This window comes from Oenanthe melanoleuca, chromosome 1 (assembly GCF_029582105.1).
Source record: "Oenanthe melanoleuca isolate GR-GAL-2019-014 chromosome 1, OMel1.0, whole genome shotgun sequence".
Taxonomy (NCBI): Eukaryota; Metazoa; Chordata; class Aves; order Passeriformes; family Muscicapidae; genus Oenanthe; species Oenanthe melanoleuca.
The window spans coordinates 4,338,160-4,356,794 of NC_079333.1; the positions used below are offsets into that span (position 1 = coordinate 4,338,160).

The 18,635-nt window shown below is 38.3% G+C and overlaps 1 protein-coding gene across 2 annotated transcripts in view; it reads left to right on the top strand.

Annotated features, from left to right (window-relative positions):
- Positions 1 to 18,635, top strand: part of LOC130257195 (ephrin type-A receptor 6) — a 271,650-nt gene that overhangs the window by 215,268 nt on the left and 37,747 nt on the right. For both annotated transcript variants that reach the window (XM_056499489.1, XM_056499481.1), the window contains 2 exons: positions 8,462 to 8,523; positions 18,336 to 18,545. In XM_056499489.1, coding sequence (XP_056355464.1) covers positions 8,462 to 8,523; positions 18,336 to 18,545 — 272 coding nt within the window. The remainder of the gene's footprint in view (positions 1 to 8,461; positions 8,524 to 18,335; positions 18,546 to 18,635) is intronic.

Genomic DNA, 18,635 nt, shown 5'->3' on the forward strand with positions numbered 1-18,635 from the left:
AAACAAATCTTGACAAGGTAGTGCTGCTCTGGGATGTAAGAGACTCAGAACTGACTCTCTCTTGCTGTGCATGATTCAGTGGAGATGTTTGGGTTTGGGTTGGACAGTAGCTCTCATAAGCCTAACAGAGCTACTTTACATTTAATAACTCCAGAATTATAACTTAATTGTTTCACAAATTGGTTATGGGTAAGATTTCAGTTAATTTAAATACATGGGAGACTTAAAATGCCAGCATTATTCTGCTATTAGGGTCAGTGGGAACAAAGATAATGAGATGCTTTTTTTTTTACCAAAACCTTTAACTCAAGCTAAGTGGCAGATTCCCTTCCAAATACTCAGAAAATCTACTTACTAAAGACAAAATGCTTTTAGATATTTTTTCTACAAAATTTGCCATGGATGTTTTAATGAAACACAGAAATAACTAGAAAACCTGCTATAAATAAGTGTCTGGAAAGCAGCTTGGCAGGGCCATGCAGCTGTTGCTTTCCTTTTTTCCCTTTCTACTTTAATCTCAGTGGTTGAGAGGAGTGTGTTTCTTTTATCATTGCATTGACAACTGATGTTCAGTTTTGTATAATTCAGCTTTTACACTGTGCAGAGATTCTCTTATGTAAAATATATCCTCACTTAGCCAACTTAAAGATTAATTTATGCTGCTGGGATTAGGCATTACATCTTTCTGCATAAATAGATTGTCTCAAATGTAGGTGTTTTTTAAGCCTAGACATAACTTCTAATGCAATAGTGCTTATATTTGATAGTTACATCAAAAGTCTGTAACTGCTGTACAGCAGTTTCACCAGAAGCAAAACTGTAAGCAGATCTGCAAAATTTATCCTGGATTCTTGCAAAAACAAGCCCATTTGCAGACAATATCTTCCTTTTTACTTAGCTATCATTTATGTCACAAATTACTTCATTCCTTGTTATTCCACCTGTTAGCAATACAAATTGACATGACTTAGCTGATGTAGGTCTGCAGTGACAGATGGATTCATGTGAGCAATAAGTACTTTTTCTCATGTGGTAGCCTTGCATATATTAAACAGAATTCTTAAACCACTTGGCATTTACACTCCTCATCATACTGACACTGGCACAAGCTGTGGAAACTTCTTTCATGATACACACAAATTGTGAAAGCCCAAATTATAAACTGCCAGAGCTGCATCTCTCTCTTCCCATTCCAGCTCTTCCAAAATCAACACCCTCCTATTCTTTGCTCCACTTTGAGGAAACTCTCAGTATCCTGATGTGGCTTTTTTAATGAAGTGTGACCATCAGTTATTTCCTGCCACCTAATTTGCAAGAGCCAACTATGCAGCTCCTTGACATTGTAGGAAAAACAGAAACAATTTGGCTTGATGAAACAACTCACCTTTGTGAACCTCAAAACATATACTGCATGCAAGAAATTGAGTATGCATTTACTTTCCAGAAATTGCAAGTGATACAGGATGGTTTGCTCACTGCTGTCCTGGACTCCTCTTCTACAAAAAGCACATTCTACATCCTGAAGAGGATATCCCCTCCTCAGTGTTTTACTGCCTAGTTATTTATGGCTCTTTGTCTAACACACATTACAATGTTCACATTTATTCCACAGAGCTCCTCAAAAAACTCAGGCATAATTGTAGAGTACTAAACTAGATGATTATCAGTTTTCTTTTGCCCAAAATTAATATTTTATTACAATTTCCAAGTGCACCTGAGTGAGCCCATTATTCTTGATATTGTATAAACTGACATTTGAAAGCAAATTGTATTGACAGACCCTTATTGAACAAAATTACTCAACAAGAACCATCAAGGAGCAATTGTACATAGTGAATTCAACTATGATTATAGTATTTCAATAATGAGAAAAGTAACTTTTTTCCCCCAGTAATGCATTTTTCTTTACTTTGAATTCCAGCACCTATACTTCTATATTTGTTACATGAAAATTGCTAATCCTTTCCCAGTGACTAACAAATTGATTCTTCTATTGCATGTGCATTTCCTGGAATACCTGAGCCAAATGGCTCTTCCAGTTTATTCTGTTCCACTGGAATGTTCAGCTTATAAACCCTGTAACTAATACATAATGGCATGTATGTTCTGAGAACAGAAGGTCAAATGTAGATGGACTTTTCCATTAGCAGGGAGCACTTCAGAACCAGAATAAGGATGAGCAGCAAGTAGCATTAATACTGAAAGAAATGTACTTTGTGCTGATCATTTAGAGTTAAGATTGAACTGTAAAACTGGGATTAATCTCTGAGTGTAGGACATGATAAAATGAGGTTTTCATTCTTTACCCTTGCTAAATCTCTCATTTCATGTTCAGGTGGTCATGGTAAACAATTTAAATCCTAGAATTCAGAGAAAAGTATTTGCATATGTGGTCATTTTTACATAATATACACTACTATTGCATATTTTTAAAATCTGACTACAGAAAATGTGGAAATTTATTGTTACAAGCATGTTAGCTGAAGCAAGTTGCTGTTCCTTACTAAAAGAAGCAGAAAGATAAAAAGAGGAGAGCAGGAGGAGCCTGACAGATATACACAGAAGTATATTTGTAAATGAGATGCACACAGATTTTCTTTGTTTCAAGATTAAGGGAAAACTGAACTCCCTTTTTTACCAGTGGTAAAACATAAAGCATAATCAGAACTGGTTCAGTTTTGTGAGATGGGAGGCAGGAGAAGCAGCTAACTTGAATAATGTTTAAATAGGTTTGGTCTGTTTTAGGTAGGAGGCCTTTACCAAATTCAGCTTGCTGAAGTAACATTCCCAGGCTCAAATACTGGGCATGGGAAATAATCTCGACAGTGTGTGCCTTCATGTTCTGAAGGTAAAATCCCTCAAAGAGAAGTGATGAAAAACCCCAGGAGATCACAAAAATCACAGTGTTAGGTCCAGGGCATCATGCATTTGTTGGAGCCCTGACTCATGACATTGTGTTTTCTTAATTTAGGATTTAGCAGCCCACATGTTATCACCAAAGGTTCCTTGGTGGGTTTCAGAACCTTCAGGAGTGTTGATGTGTGACCTCCACAACTTCTGCACATGAGAAATGATGCCTTGCTCATAAAGGAAGAGTGGTGGGTGGATCATGAGTTGTTTATAGCTCAGTGGTACCTCAGATGTTTAATCTTTGTGTAGACTAAAGGGAAATGGGGCAAAATGGCTCAAATAGTAAATGGAAAATTACACAAAGGATATCCTAAAGTCTTGTCAGAATCTTATAAACTTCTCAGGCATAATATCATATGAACAACAAATGACATTTTAGAATAGGGTTGAAATACCTTAACCACATTATTATGCTTATGAAAGCACAAAAAAATCTTTTATTGTAAATATGTATGTTTACATATGCTTTTTTTTTAATTTTGCCCTTTTAAAATTTACATTGTATCTTACAGCTTCTAAATATAATGCCCTATGATAATAGGTAAATTCACAACAGAGATTAAGTAGCATTTGCTTCTTGGGTTCCCTAAGAACTTGTTATGAATTGTGGCAGGCTGAATATGAAGTGCTGAAGCCCCCAGTGCAAAATTTCACATTGTTTAAATTCCTTTACTCCGTGCTCTAATTCTGAACCAAAGAGCATCCCTTGCTCTTTCCACAGGAGGATGTGGATTGGAATGAGCTCTGAGGAGCTTCAGGCTGAGGTGTCATTAGATTAAGTGAAATATGCTGAATTTCAGTTATAAGATAGCTATAGTGAATTGTTTTGGTTAATCCAACTGGGGAAAAGTGTCTCTCTTAAACTGAATCTGAACAGAATGCATTATCTGTTATGATTTTTTTTTCTCTCATTCTTTGCTTCAGTGCTAAAGCAAATGTCCCAGTTTTTGTACTTCTGTAATATAATTTTAGCCATTATTTCTCTCTCAGCTACCCAACCCCCAAGCAGTGACAAAAAACCCTATTTCTTCTGGTTTTACTCTATCCTGCATTCCATTTGCTTCTCTCATGGAAAGATAAGGATCAGAAAATAAATAATGGAAAGAACACAGCTGCTTTCTCTTTACAGTTCCACTTTCCTTTCCTCAAAATCTTCCAGAATATCTTCTGTAGGCACAAGGGAGGATTGATGTGGATTAGGGTTTGCAGGAGCAGCAGGACTGCTCAAATTCCTGTTGTCCAAAGCACATTCTCCCTTTGTCACGTGAGGAACAGAAGAACCACTTGCAGTGCTGCCTGCAACACGAGGGGAGGGCCAGAAGGTTTGAGAAGGTATTTTATAAATATACATACAGATTTTTCCTGGCTTCCAAAACACACCCACAGGCATAAATTCTTCCCAGTGGGTCACAGGGTAGCAAGTGGAAAAGCATTTAATGTATAATTGCAGGAAAACAGCTCAGAGAACAGGTTTATATTATGAAATATTTTCAGATTATGGGGATACAATAAATCTTCAGGTAGTAGTGACAGCTGTGTGACCATACCTTATTCAAACAGTATCTTATGGTCATTCATGTGATTTGAATTGTTTCTGATTGATTTTGTAGAAGTATCTTTCCCTGACTAAACTATCTTAACTAATGATATTTGGTATATGGACATGAGAAAATTCAAAGAGCTCTAGCAACAATATAAATAGGTTATATCTATGTGACCTTTGTGGCAGCAGGATGTAAATATGTTATCCCATCCTGTTTGAAAACTCTGGCTTCTAAACTCTCAAAAAGGAGTTTTTGGAACTGCAGCTTCTATTTTCTGAGGCTGCTTGGACACAGGTCTTAGTCAGGGACTTTCATGTGAGTCAATAATTCAAGTATGTGGGTTTGCAGTAAAATTCACATTGGCTTCATGTGAATTGATGTGGCCTAACAATGAAAAACCAAAAATGCAAAGTGGCAGAATTGTTTTTAATTGCTTTTTTTCATGATCTTTAGTTTTCTTTCTTTTTTCCTCTACCTGTTTTGTATTGTGGGAAAATACTTTTTATTCACTGAAGTTAATTCCTTTCTGGTGCACACAAATGCAATTGTAGTTGTGCCAGGAGAGAAGCAGCTGCAGTGCTGTGGCCAGTGGCTCTCTGATTTGAAGGAATGTGATGAATGGAGCAGTGTGAGCTCCAGGGCTGCCTCCCAAGGTCTGGGTGTCCCTGGGAGAGCTCTGGGTGCTGTGGCAGTGTGGAAGGCACAGCTCTCACTGAGGCTGTGCCCCTGGGTTTGGGCTGTCTCATCTCTGGTTTAGCAGGAGATAAATCCCTGGGCAACCCACAGCAGAGCTTGGCTTTGGAATGAAAGGATGCCTGATAGGGAGGTGATTTCCTGAGCATGTGGATTCTGATCTGCAGAAGTGATGGAGCAACATTTTCCAATATGAACCAGGGAACAGGTGCCAGCCTGTGCTGTTTAAAGTGAAAGAATGAGTATCATGTGTTTATGTTAACAAATCTATCCCCATAATTGGTATTAGAGATCTCATTATAAGTCTGTAGAAAAAGAACATGTGCTAACTATTCTTTTTTGGAGGATTAATCTTACATAAAACATTCATTAAAAGAGGCTTTGCTGCATTATTTAAAATGACACCAGGAGACAACAAGCTGAATATTTTGTCATTGATATGACACTTCAGATTCTCCTCCTTATTCATCACTCTGGCACTCAATTAAATTGTTTGCTATCAAAATCTTGTGTTTTGGGAAAAAATAGAGAACTAAAAATATATACAATGTGAATTTTAGATTTAATCTGTATTTTACATTATTTGGCAATGTATGGCAGGCTTTTTTTCTTCTTTTTTTTGAATGCTTCCTTATTAAAAAAAATGTCAGGCAGATTGATCAATGGAAAATACAAAATTGCAGCATATTCTGAGGTGGCATGACATCAATACAGGTTGTTTGTCATTTTCACTGGTTTTGTTTGAGTGGCACTGCAGTACAGCTGAGTGGGAGAACTCCAGTGAAGAACTTTCTTAGGGAAAGTTGTCAAAACCATGACAAGCAGTCAGCCTCTTGTCACAGAGTGGGAGTTGCCTCAAAACAGTGAAAGATCCTGCCTCTTCTATAGATTCATCTCAGTTGAGATAAATTGAATTGCTGTCCTTTTCCTGCATCATGCCAAGCCCCAGTGCTGCTCTTGTGTGTTGTGTGGCTTTTTGAGATGCTGGAACTCTGGAATGGAAATCCCTGAAATCTCCCAGAGCCACAGTTACTCCACGTGCAAGGGGGGAAAACTGCTATAGACAATATCCCACACGTGTCTGGGGCAGGAATATTTATTCTTTCACAAAAAATCTGAGAACAGAGGATGTGGGGTGGTATCAGTGTGAGATGTGAGGTGCTGTTTCAAAGCTCCTTTTGTACTTCCCTTCAAATGCAAATTTTCCATACAGGTGTTTTAGTTGTTGCTTTACCCAGAAAGAGAAATTTCTGTGTAACTTCTACCTGACCAAATATGCCATCTGAAAGCCAGCTTTACACCCCTGTTCATTGAAAAATGCTCTTGTCTGCATCTATTCAGAAATTACCACTTGCTTGAGAGGGTTTTGCACAGTGTAAGATTCTCTAGCATCAGGCTGCAGTTTGTTTACTTCTCTAGATTATAGGATTTTCCTTTCATGTGGAGGTGTCAGCCCTGTGACAGTAAGGAAATGATAAAGGTAAGGGAATCTGGGCCATTCATGTGCTTGAAACTAGAGTGGGCTGTACAAGCAGTCATCATTAGCAAACTGAACTAAGGGAAACATGAATTTTTAAAATGCTCTTTCCTCCAGGAGCTTAAAAGTGATGTATCTTCTAAGTTTAAAATGCAAAACCAGGGTATAATCAATGGCTATAGATGAATATAATTGATTTGGTGGCAGATGCACATCAGCAGCTGAGACTAAACATTGAGTTTAAAAGAATTATGGTTATTCTTCACACTTCCAAGGGCTATCCAAAAATACTATCAAGGCATCTGGGAATTTTCACACACAAAAACATTGTAGTATTGTGACAACACTGTGAAGTGTTTTATTCATTGAAGATGTGAACATGAGAGTCAATATAAGAGGAAATGAGGGAATATTGATAGGAACTACAGAAAGACCAGAATAAGCTCTGTGAATGGGTATCACCAGGAACCCAAAATTCTGGGTCAGCATGCTGGTACAAGCACACAAGTGGATCATCCACTTTTTTAGATGGAAGGTTAACTGTAACAGCTCAGGAGAAATACCTGGCTGTGGCCTCTTGTACATTCTGGACAGTTTAATTAACACTTCCACCATGAAGCAAACTGAACAGAAATGGACAGTTGTACTGGAACAATCAGAATATCCTTCTACACTTCATCAGCCCAAGCACTATGTTTGTTTCTCCTCCCCTCATCCAAAAAAATCACAAACATAATTTGAGCAGAATAGAAAAAAAAAAGTGATGAATCTTATTTAGGGCTTGAAAAATATTGGCCCAGCTAGTGTGGAATTGAGGAAGTGAAATGGTGGAGACTCACAGTGTCACCACTTGGCATAGCTCTGGTCTCCCACAAACCCCAAAAGAGATGGCCATTCCCAGAAAAACAAAAACCTGCATTTTAAGACCTTTCACCTTCTTCCTAATCTTATTAACATTCTTCTTCATTAATTTTTTTGTATAAAAGGCTGCTTTGTGCTATTAATAATTGTAAGAATTGCTGTGCAGCCTGGTTGGCAGCTGATTGCCCCTCTCCTGTCAAGCACTTGTAGAGGGATTTTTTTTAAGGGTACCAGCAGTGAGCTGCTGTTTAAGTTAAGTACAACTTCAAAAGTGCATCTTCAGATTTGGATATCCTTTCAAGAAATAAATGTAATGTATTGTTCTGCTTCAGCTTGGATATGGTGTTACCCTGAGCAAAATGTTGATTTGAGTAACACTGTGTATATTTTAGGTATTTACAAACATATGAATTCAGAGTTTCTCTGGATTATACACACCCAATGCACACAGCATATCTAGGAGAGCTTTTTTTGTGACACCCCATTCTGTCTCCTACGTTCCTGAGTCACTGAGATATTTTACTTTGACAGGAAAATTATGACCCTCAGTTTGTAATTACTTGGACATGGCTTATGAATAATTGAGTTTTGCCTTAATTCAGATACATTCCAAAATATTGCACAGCAAGATTTGCTGTTTGGAGGTAGCAGGCTCTTCTTTGATCATTTTTAGGGGAGAATACACCAGAGTGAATGATGTGCATTCAGCTAATCCAGTAAGAACAAAAAAGAAAAAAAAAAAAAAAAAAAAAAAAAAAAAAAACAAAACCACAAAAACAAACAAAAAAAAACAACCAAAAAAAGGCATAGAAAATAATTCTTAGCGAGTAGCACAGTGAATTGTGTTTGTGATATAAATTAGAATTTTTGAAATATTTTATATGTTCAGCTATTGTTAATAACCCCTGAACAGCTAGAATTGTAAAAGCCCCATCATTTGTCCATAATCCTAATGTGTCTCTTTGGTGTTTTGCAGGCAGACCAGTAATGATTGTAGTTGAATACATGGAGAACGGATCCCTTGACTCCTTCCTGCGGGTGAGGTGCCATTTTCTGATGACATTTGAATCAGAAACCATTCTAGGTTAAGATTTTAAATCATTTATCACAAATTAATTTCTACATAATGTTATTCATAGATTTTTAGTGAAGAATAGAAGCTTTTCCCCAGGGTATGTTTCTGAGGTACAGTAATACACTAGAGCACGGCTGGAAAAAAAAGAAGATTTAAACTTCAGAATATAATTGATTTTTTTCTACAAAAGTAGTTCCTGTATATAGCAAAATGTATTTCAGATTGTGTTTTGGTGAAAGAAAAACTGAAGCATAAATGCCTGGCCTTATGGAAATGTTTCATTTTTCTCAATCACCTTCAAAAATACTCTGCTATGATTTTTTTGGTTGGTGAAGCGTAGAATATAGTCAGTAATTGATTTATAATATTTATGGCCACTTGCATTTAACAAATTGAATTAGAAAACGGTTCATGGGTGAAATGTCTTGGCATTAATTAACCCCCAAAGGTCCTCAGTAAACATTAAAGAAGGGCTACAGAAAATGTCAGTAATGTGCTGGTAAAATTGCATTTGATTATTTTAGGAAATGTAAAAGGAAAAGATGACACACCTCTGTGAGCTGTACTTATCTATACTTATCTCTGTGAGCTGGACTTAATAGTCTCTTTTTAACAAAAACCCTGGAAATGCTCCAGAGACCCACTGACCTAAGACCCTGTGTGAATAATTTTAATCTCAAGTATTTCAGGTTTATCTTTAAAAGTAAACTCCAGCCCTCAGTAGCTCACTGCCTTGCCATTTCCATCCTGCAGAATGGTAAATCTGGCTTGTGGGAAGTCAGGACCCTGTGGGTTTGGGAGCTTGTTTGAAAGGTTATTCCAAAGGAGGGATGTTCAACAGGGAGCTGTGGAAATACTGGTGAAAAAAATTTGGTGATGAGGATTGAAGGCTCTTCTTTGGTAGCAGGAAGAAGGAACTGGTTAGAGAGAATTAAAAAAAATGAATAAGCAGGAGGGCAAAGCAGCCAACACTTCAGAAAGGTTTACATGAGAGGGGAGAAAGGCATGCAGGCTGTACTTGTTGGGAAGAGGGGAAGCCACAGGAGAAAAGCATGTGGAGCAAGGGACACAGAGAGTAGAGCAGAGCCATTGTCACAGACACCTCTAGACACTGATTCTCTTTGCCTTTTGGTTTTGGTTATTCCTTACTAATTCTTCTCTGACATTTTTTTGCTGTCCTCCTCACTGACTCTCCCAAATAATTTTTTATTTTCCATTGTCAAGACACGACAGATATCTATTATGTTGTCAGAAACACACCAGCAGTTTCCTGTGAAATTCCTTGAGAATTTACTGATTTCTCAAAATGGAGCATTTGATATCATCCGTGCCTTGGACACTGGGTAGTTTTTAAAATTACTCTCCCTTCCTTTCTGGCTCATCTCTCCATCCATCTGCAGCACAGGAACTGCCCCTGATTCGAGTACCTGCAGTTCCCTGCTCTGTAATTTTCCAGCAGTGCCCCAGGAAGATTTGCCTGGGCCTGAAACATTGTTCTGTGTGTGTGTGTGTGAGGAATTTCACAGAAGAGAATAGAAGCAAGTCCTGAAATAATTCATGAAAGAGAATTACCTTTCTCTGAACTGCTTTGGTGTGATATCTGTATTCCAGGTTTATTTCACATGCATTCATTTATCAGAACAGTTACTACTTATTAGGATACTTTAATAGAAAGTGGCATCAGCAGAATTATGATGTTACTGTGGAGCAATGCTTCTCACATTGCATTGGATATATTTGGAAGGAGAACTGCTGGGGGGAAATGTGAGCTAATAATTTCTGCAGCTGTTTTTCATGTATATTATTTTACAGCTTCAATTCACACTTCAGATATGGGTTATTCTTCTAAAATGCTTTTTAAATGTACTTCAGATTATATTCAACATCCCAAAGCACTGTAGATATATGTCAGCATTTCTGTTTATAATTAGCAGAGCAAATGGCTGCAAAGTAACCTATTTAAAAAGAAATCCAGCTGCTTCATTAATAATAGTTGTTTCCTGCAGATATAAGTCCACATGTTTAAAAGCTTTTGTGAAGATACAAAGAAGCAGAGAGGCTTTATCTCTGGAAATCCTAATGAATGGCATTCAGTGACTATAACAAATGTTGTGGGATTTGGAAGAGCTTATCACATAGTCTGTCTTTCTTATTATTTAAAGGAATCAATTGTTCCAGTGCAAAGTGTTTTTACACAGAGGGAAAAAAAAAATCCATTTCTTACCATAAGGAATATTTCCCCACATACCACAACTGACAAAAATTCCCCAGCACATCCCTCCAACTGTCTTTCTCCAAAAACCTGCAAAAATGGGTCAGCCTTACAAATTCCAAGTGAGATTCTGTGGTGAACCATGGGAGGGTGTCCCAGAGGAAGAATTCCATTTGCCATCACCCTCCTGAGAGCCATAGTGAAATATTTGCTTTCATGCCACTACAGGTTGTGCCACGAATCAGAAACCTCCCCCTACCCTTTAATCTTTCACCCCTAAAATCTAAATACTTTACTTCCTTGCTTTACAGATAGCAGTGTCCACTCTCTGCTATTTATTTTATGGATTTAACAGCAAGCTCAGCTGAATTATGTCTTCTCCACCCCACAAAGTATCCTGTTCACTGGCTGCTAACTTTGAGCTTTTGGGTAAAAAAATATTGGCATGGATTTGCAATATGAAGCTGCTTCAGAGATATTCTAGTGGGAAGGCATCAGCTAATTAGAACCAATTTTGTAAGATGATGGTAATTAATTTCAGTGATTGTGCATCATCAGACATCCTAAATTGCTGGATACACTTGACACTGAAATTTCCTCAGAAATACTGCGTTATTTTTGCAATTATATAAAACTCATTTACAAAAGATGAAACTTAGTTTTTTGTAGCGTTGTTTGGGAGTTTTTTATCATATAAAAGTGACACATGTAGGTTAATCATCCAACAAAAGTATACCTAAAATTTGCCATCAATGAAACAGTTGTCTGACTAGAAATGAGGTTCATGTGGCTTCATTTCTGGTAAAACTTGGAGAGATTTCTCTGAAAAAGCATGTGGGTTTCCAGCTAAGTATTTCCTCAGGGGCTGGAAGTCTCTTTCAGCATTACACCAACACTTCCAGATAGAAAGAAAGTGGCTAACCCTTGGGAATTGAGACCCAGGTAAGATTTCCTGTTACCAGCTTCACGCAGACTCTGGATGGCACACATTGTCTTTATGTTTTAGTCACCTGCCTGTGTCATGGAGATCTCAGCAATCACTTATTCTGCAGGCATATGAGGCAAATAATAAAGGCAAGAAGGGTTGAAAGGGCAGTTCTGTATTGATAGAAAGATGTTAGTGATTAGTCAGGGTAGTTGCAGTCAGATGTGTTTGCTTGGGCTTTTGGATGCAGGCTGCAGAAGAGATGACAGGAAAGACAACCAGGAGAGATGCATAACAACCACAAATTAGAGAAATAAAGCTGAAAACCCACAAAACCTTCTTAGCAAGCAGCTTGGCAGTCTGCCCTGCTGTGGGTTGGAGATGGCTGTTGGACCCAAGCCTATGAGATGATTGCAATAATTCCTACAAAAGTCCTTTCCCCAGAGCTGTTTTTTTCACCCTGACACACTGTGCCCCACTCAGCCCACTCTCTGAGCCTGTGCCTCACAGTTTCATGGGGCTATTCAGATTAAAACTCATCTGCTCCATTTTGTTTTCACAGCTGCATTTTAAGGGGTCATCCTTGGCTAAAATAATTGGAATTAGCATCACATGGAGAGGAGCAGGGTGATAAGGAGGTGGGATGGGTTCTTGGGAAGAGTGATTCCTGCTGGCTGTGGTCTGTGCTCACCTCCTGATGCATCAGGCAGTGTGGGCATGGATTTAAACACAGAAAAGGAGCATGTCTGGGAGCTGCCTTTTGGAGGAGGTTTGTGGTTGGCTACACAGAATCACATAAAATGAACCAAAAAATACCACCAGAATACTGAATTTCTTCTTCCTGCTCAGTGTTCAAGGTGTGCTGAATACTCAGTGATGTTTAGGTTTGAAAGATGCTCCAGTCTTCCCCAGTTTTGTGAATCTCTGAGCTGTAGAAGGAAGTGATGTATTTACCTGGGGTAATCACAGCACCACCTTGCTTTCTTCACTGTTACTATTTGCCATTGTAATTCTCCTCTTCCTACTGAAAATCTGGTGCTGAAATATTTCTATTCACTTCAGAAAATTACAATACTCGTGGAAAAAAAGTTAGATTTATATACAGGCAAGCATAGTGGGTGAAAATGCTGCCACACATATTTTTTTCCTTTCGAAGAGTCTGTAAGAAATATGCTTAATTTCCTCAGAGCACCAACTGCAGCAGACTGTACAGCAAATGAAACCCTGGAATTCAGCTTCAGGTGTTAATCCCTCAAGGCTGGCCTGGCAGAGGCTAAGATAAGTGTTACTAGATGGAGAAAATATTGTGATATATTGCTCTTTCTTGCAGTACTCATTATGAAGTATTCTCAGAGCAGCTTTGCCATCACACTCACCCTTTTTTCAGCTACAGTTTAGATGCTGTGGCAGACACATTTAGCAAGTTTGGGGGGAAAGGGAGAGAAGACAAAAATAAACACTTGCAGTAAATTCTACAGAACAATGTTGTAAAGTGTGTGTTGTAAATCCATCTAACATGGCCTCACCAGACAGAGTAAGCTGTGGGGAAAAAAGCCAGATGGCCTTTCCTAAGTTTAATGGTTCCTGTTATTATTTATCTGCATTCAGAGAAGCAACACCATTGGAGATCATAACTAATACTTCTTCTTCTGCTTTCCCACACAGCATTCATGTGCACTTGAATTTATTGGAGGCACATTCCTCTCCTGGCAGGATAAAGGTGGCATTTTGCTTTCAAAGATCAGTCTGTAAAAGAAAAAAATCTTCACTGGAAACTGATACCTTTTTTTCTTTTTTTTTTTTTTTCTTTTTTTTTTTTTAACTAAAATCAGACTTAGCAATTAGAAAGTGAATTTGAAAGAATTCATTCCCTTAACAATGAAATTGTAAGCAGCATGTATTTAAGTGATCCACGATTGCTCTGAGAAGCTGTCACTGATGCTACAGAGCCAGCATTTGTTCTCAAGCAATGTTTTACCCTCCTAAATGATGTATAAAATATAATTTCTGATGCTGCTGTGAGAAGCTCATTTAGAAATGCTGGGCATTTTTAATGTGTAGATATTCTTACTGAGATATTAAATACCATAGATATTCTTAATATCAAGCAGCAAGAAATTTATTATAAATGGTCTTATATTTGAAGGCAAAAAGAATTGGAAAGGTAATGTGGACTGTCTCACTGTGCTCTTTGTGAATTTGTCAAGAATGAGAAATCAGAAGATCGGAACAGAGCCAGTGTCTTTTAAATGAAGGGATTTTGAATGTCTTTTAGAAAAAAAGGAAAAAAGAAGCCAAGAAATTACAGGCCAGTCAGCTTAATGTCAACTGCTGTAAGATTTCTGGAACAAATTATCAAACAAAGTCCAAACATCTCAAAGATAACAGTGAGATAAGTGTGAGCCAACACGGATTTGTCAAGAGCCGATTCTGTCAAACAGATCTGGTTTCCTTTTGTAGCAGGGCTCAGGCTTTGTGGCTGTGGGAGAAACAGCTGATCTCCTGAACTTTGGCTTCAGTAAGGCTTTAAAACTCTCTCACATGAGATCCTTGTGAGAAATATGGTCTTCATGAAATTTCTGCTGTACTGGCTACATCCTGTGTGGAGGGAATGGAATTGGGATGGAAAGGAGTTTGGGGTAGAGCTGTTCTGTACTCTGTGTAGGATCACTCATTAGCATTTAAAATGAAATGAAGTAATTATATTTAATTGAATTAATGGAATCTATTAATAATAATTAAGTCTGCATGGAATCCTGTCAACAGTTGAATGAAGAAGAAATTAGCAGCTGACCTCATTTAGTACCAAAAATATAAACTTGAATCTGACACACATGATAGTTTGAAACATGAGTTACACTTACAAGCTGCAGCTTGAATTTTGGAAGATTTATGTTGACAAAGTTCTACCACTTACTTTGCACAGTAAAATTGTTACAATAAATGCATAACAAGAATTGCATCTTTCACTCAGTGACCAGTAGGAAGTCAGTGGTGAATATGATCTAAGTTAGACACACCATTTTCAGTGCTGTCCTCCATCTAAAATGAGATCTAAATAATCTGCTGTAAAATCTTTAGACCTTATCAAATCGTGCACAGAGGATAAAGGCCTAAAAGTGTTCTGATTAATTTGACACATAAGGAAGTGGATTTTGGAGTAGATGGAACTCCAGAAACAGTACAGAAAAATCCAGTGGCCACACCGCCAAAAGATTACTGAGTAGTGAAATGGAAAAAGCCTTCTGAAGAAGAAAAATTCCACAGTCTTATTGAAAAGCACTAAGCTGGGCACTGGAGCTGAAAACTGGAGGGCAAAATGCAATGAGAGAAACTCTGGATATTCTATTTCCTTCCCTGGAGTAACTGAACCTCTTCAGCAGCCCATTATATGTTCGTGCTCTTGAAAGGTCTGTAACATGAGGAGAATATTTCACTTACATAAAGGTCTCAAAAGCAAACTGTAGCTGAATAAAAATCTTTTTTTCAGGGCATTTTTAAGGGCTGCATAAATGCAGGAGCAGCTACTCAGGTATTGCATCTATACCCAGCTGTTGAGAAAAGTTTATTTAGCAAAGCAATCAAAGCATGATTAAAATTTAATGGGATGATAGGATAAATGTAGTGAGTCCACTGAGGTCTGAATTGCTGCCAGTATTGATTAGCACCTTTAACAGCCCTGTGGGAATCTATCAAAAATATTTCAAATCTAAGCTATGGGAATCAGAATAAAACCCTGGGTAACAACCATCCTATCAATCAGATGAGTGTTTTATTTCCCTGTATGCCAAGTGAATGAAACAAGATAGTGGAAAATTGCCAAAGGATTGTACCTGGGGACTTAAAAAATGCTGAAAATATGAGGCCAGATTCTACCTGCTATAATTTCATCAACCTAGCTGAATTTTCTAAAGGTTTAATATAGCTCATAGTCTGTATCCTGATCAGCTTACATGAAAAAAAGTGTTGATGTATTGAAAGATAACAGTTTATAGATTGTAAGGGGATACAGCTGGCATGGAAACTGATGCAGAAATTATTTCAAAGAGACTTGATTGAGAAAAGACTCTTCTGCTGACAGTAAAAATGTAGTTGGTCCAACTGCAAGGCTGGCAGTGAAAAAATATAAAACTAAGTCTGAGAAAAGAGAGGAGAACAGATACAGTAGAGGATTCTGAGAAATATACAGAAGGAGAACAGAATAAAATTGCAGCTGGTGCTTTAGCAGGTCTGTCATTTCTTTAACAGTGAAGATAAGAAGCTTTAACTTTTTGTGTCAAGGCAGAAGCCAAAAAGAAAAAAAAAAAAAAAAACTTGAAAGAAGGATGGAGAAAATGGCAAAAGCATGAGATTGTTTTAAACTCAGGCATTACAGCTATACTGGTAAGGGAAGTACTGAGACTTGGAAAGAGCAGACAAAAGGTTATGCTTTATGAAAAATCAGCCAAGCGTGGTCAAGATTTGAAAGAGCAGAAATTAAAAAAGGAAGGAATGAATGCTTGCAATCCAAGAAGACAAAAGGTTAAGGGAGGTGCTGCAGATGACTCTAAGGTTTGTTGAAAAAATGAAGTTGGTAAGGAGGAGGTAAAACCTAAAGGTTTGAGGGGTTGGTTTAGTTTAATGCTTTTTTGTTGGGGTAGAGAGGGGCTTGACTGGACATTTTGCAAAAGTCAGGTGCTGGCACTTTGTTCCAAATCATAATTCTACAGTTAGCTGAAAAAAAAATACATACATGGTAAGTGTGAAGAGTATTAACTGTTGGCGACCAACTTTGTAATTTTTTAATCAATTGAACAAGTAGAATTAGTAAATAAAAGGCAAATCCCATGTGGCCTTATTACAAAAATATTGGCTAGAATTCCTGTCCTTCCTTTATAGGAAGCAGCTCAAAGTAGTTAAGAATATAATCTTTTGTCTCTCTTTGCTTTAATTGCTGGATGGAATGAGTTTATTTAAAACACCTGTCACTGATAGTTTGGGACTCATTACAGTTGTGTCTTGACCCTCACCTGAGTGTCCTCTGCAGGACCAGCTGCTCACTGGTGGCCTTGATGGTGACAAGGAGGGAAGGTGTGGCCTGAGCACCTGGGGAGAGCTGCCTCCACTTTGGTGTGGAGATTTAAGAGACAGAAAAGCTTTACTGCCCTGACATGACAGTGACAAGGGGAAAAACTTGCTCTAAATCAGTTGTAAATAATTGGTTTCAAAGAAGTGTCATTACATGTGCTTTCCTGGGAGGTGGCTGTGGTGTTTGGCATGGCTCCTTAAATCAAGTATTGCTGAGAAGTATAATGAGGCAGTGAGGTCTTCTAGCTGACAAGGTGTGTTGGTATCTTCCTTTTACCATTTTCTTTCTGATTTTTGTCATAGTCTTTAAATGTTCATATCCTGACTAGCTGGATATAGTCCCAAATCCTTGAATCTTTATGGGAATGCTGAAATACTTTGCTGACCAGGGATAAAGTGAAACATAGTTCAGCATGTTGCATCTAATGAATTTGCTAAACTTTCTGTAAGTTTCTTCCCTATAAAAATTAGCTTGCTTAAATGCATGAGCTAAGCTATAGAAGTGTCCTGAATGCTGATCAAAACTTGTTATTTCTCAGTAGCCCAATGCTGAAAGTGTTGAAAGAGAAAATGAAAAGCTAACTTGTTTGCAGGAGTTGTTTTTGTTTGGCTGTTCCTTTGAACATTAAAAGCCTGGGTCACTAAATAATCCATGAGAAGCTAAATGTCTGCCAGTTGAGGTCACAAAAATACTTCTGCAGGCAGTCTGCTGTGAGTGGTAGATAGAGCAGACCTAAACAAGACAAAGAACCTGCAATCACATTTCTGTGCAGGTCCACACTGCCACATAATTCAGCAGCTGTCTGATGCAGGACATAAAGAAGTGTTAACTTTGATGCTGCAGATGGAGAAACTGAGGCCCAGCAAGGCTGCCCAGTGAGCAAGCACAGTTAATGGCATTACTCTTATTTACATGCTCAACTCCAATAGTTTTCAGAAGGTGTTAAGCAGTTTAATGCATTCATGGGTCTGAGTTTAACCTTAATCTGCCAGGAAAAATTTGGCAAAGCTACATAACCCCTGAATTCCACCCCAAATCTACTTTTTAATCTAATGTTCAGAGATTAGGTGTTAGCATGAGCTAAAGTCCCAAACTTTTCTTAGGTTATTTTGGGATTTTTTTTAAAAACAAACAAGCCTCCCCCAAAAAAATACCATAAAAGCAAGGTAACAGCAGTACCTCAATGCAGACAATCAAGGCTGAGACAATAAAAAGAGGCTTCTTTGTTTCCTGAGGCCATGGAGTAATAGGTGAAGAGTTTTGTGTCCTTTCTCATTCTTGTACTAAAAACAGTATTGGGGGAAGGTTCATAGTAACCAAGTGTGAAAGCAATTAAATGTTGTCAGTGGGAAGATTGTGAAATGTGTGAAAATGTGGAGGAAAGGGGGATAAGCTGCACAATGAGAGATGTGAGGGAAGCACTGCCAAGCAACACAAGTCCTTGAAAAAACAAGCTTGCAAGTGGGCAGCCTTGCTGGACGGGTGACAAAAGCGTTTTAAACAAGAGCTGTGGTTGGTATCACTGGGATGGAATAAATGGGGAGTAGTTGTGTTGTTTGTTCCCCTGCAGAAGCACGATGGGCACTTCACAGTGATCCAGCTGGTGGGGATGCTGAGGGGAATTGCCTCTGGCATGAAGTACCTGTCGGACATGGGCTACGTGCACCGCGACCTGGCCGCGCGCAACATCCTGGTCAACAGCAACCTCATGTGCAAAGTCTCCGACTTTGGCTTGTCACGGGTGCTGGAGGATGACCCCGAAGCTGCCTACACCACAAGTGTGAGTTTTCTTCTAACTTGAACAGCTGACTGCCTGTGCCTCTTTTATTGCAGTTTCAGATTTGTCTGTGCCGTAGGAAGAACAGGCGGA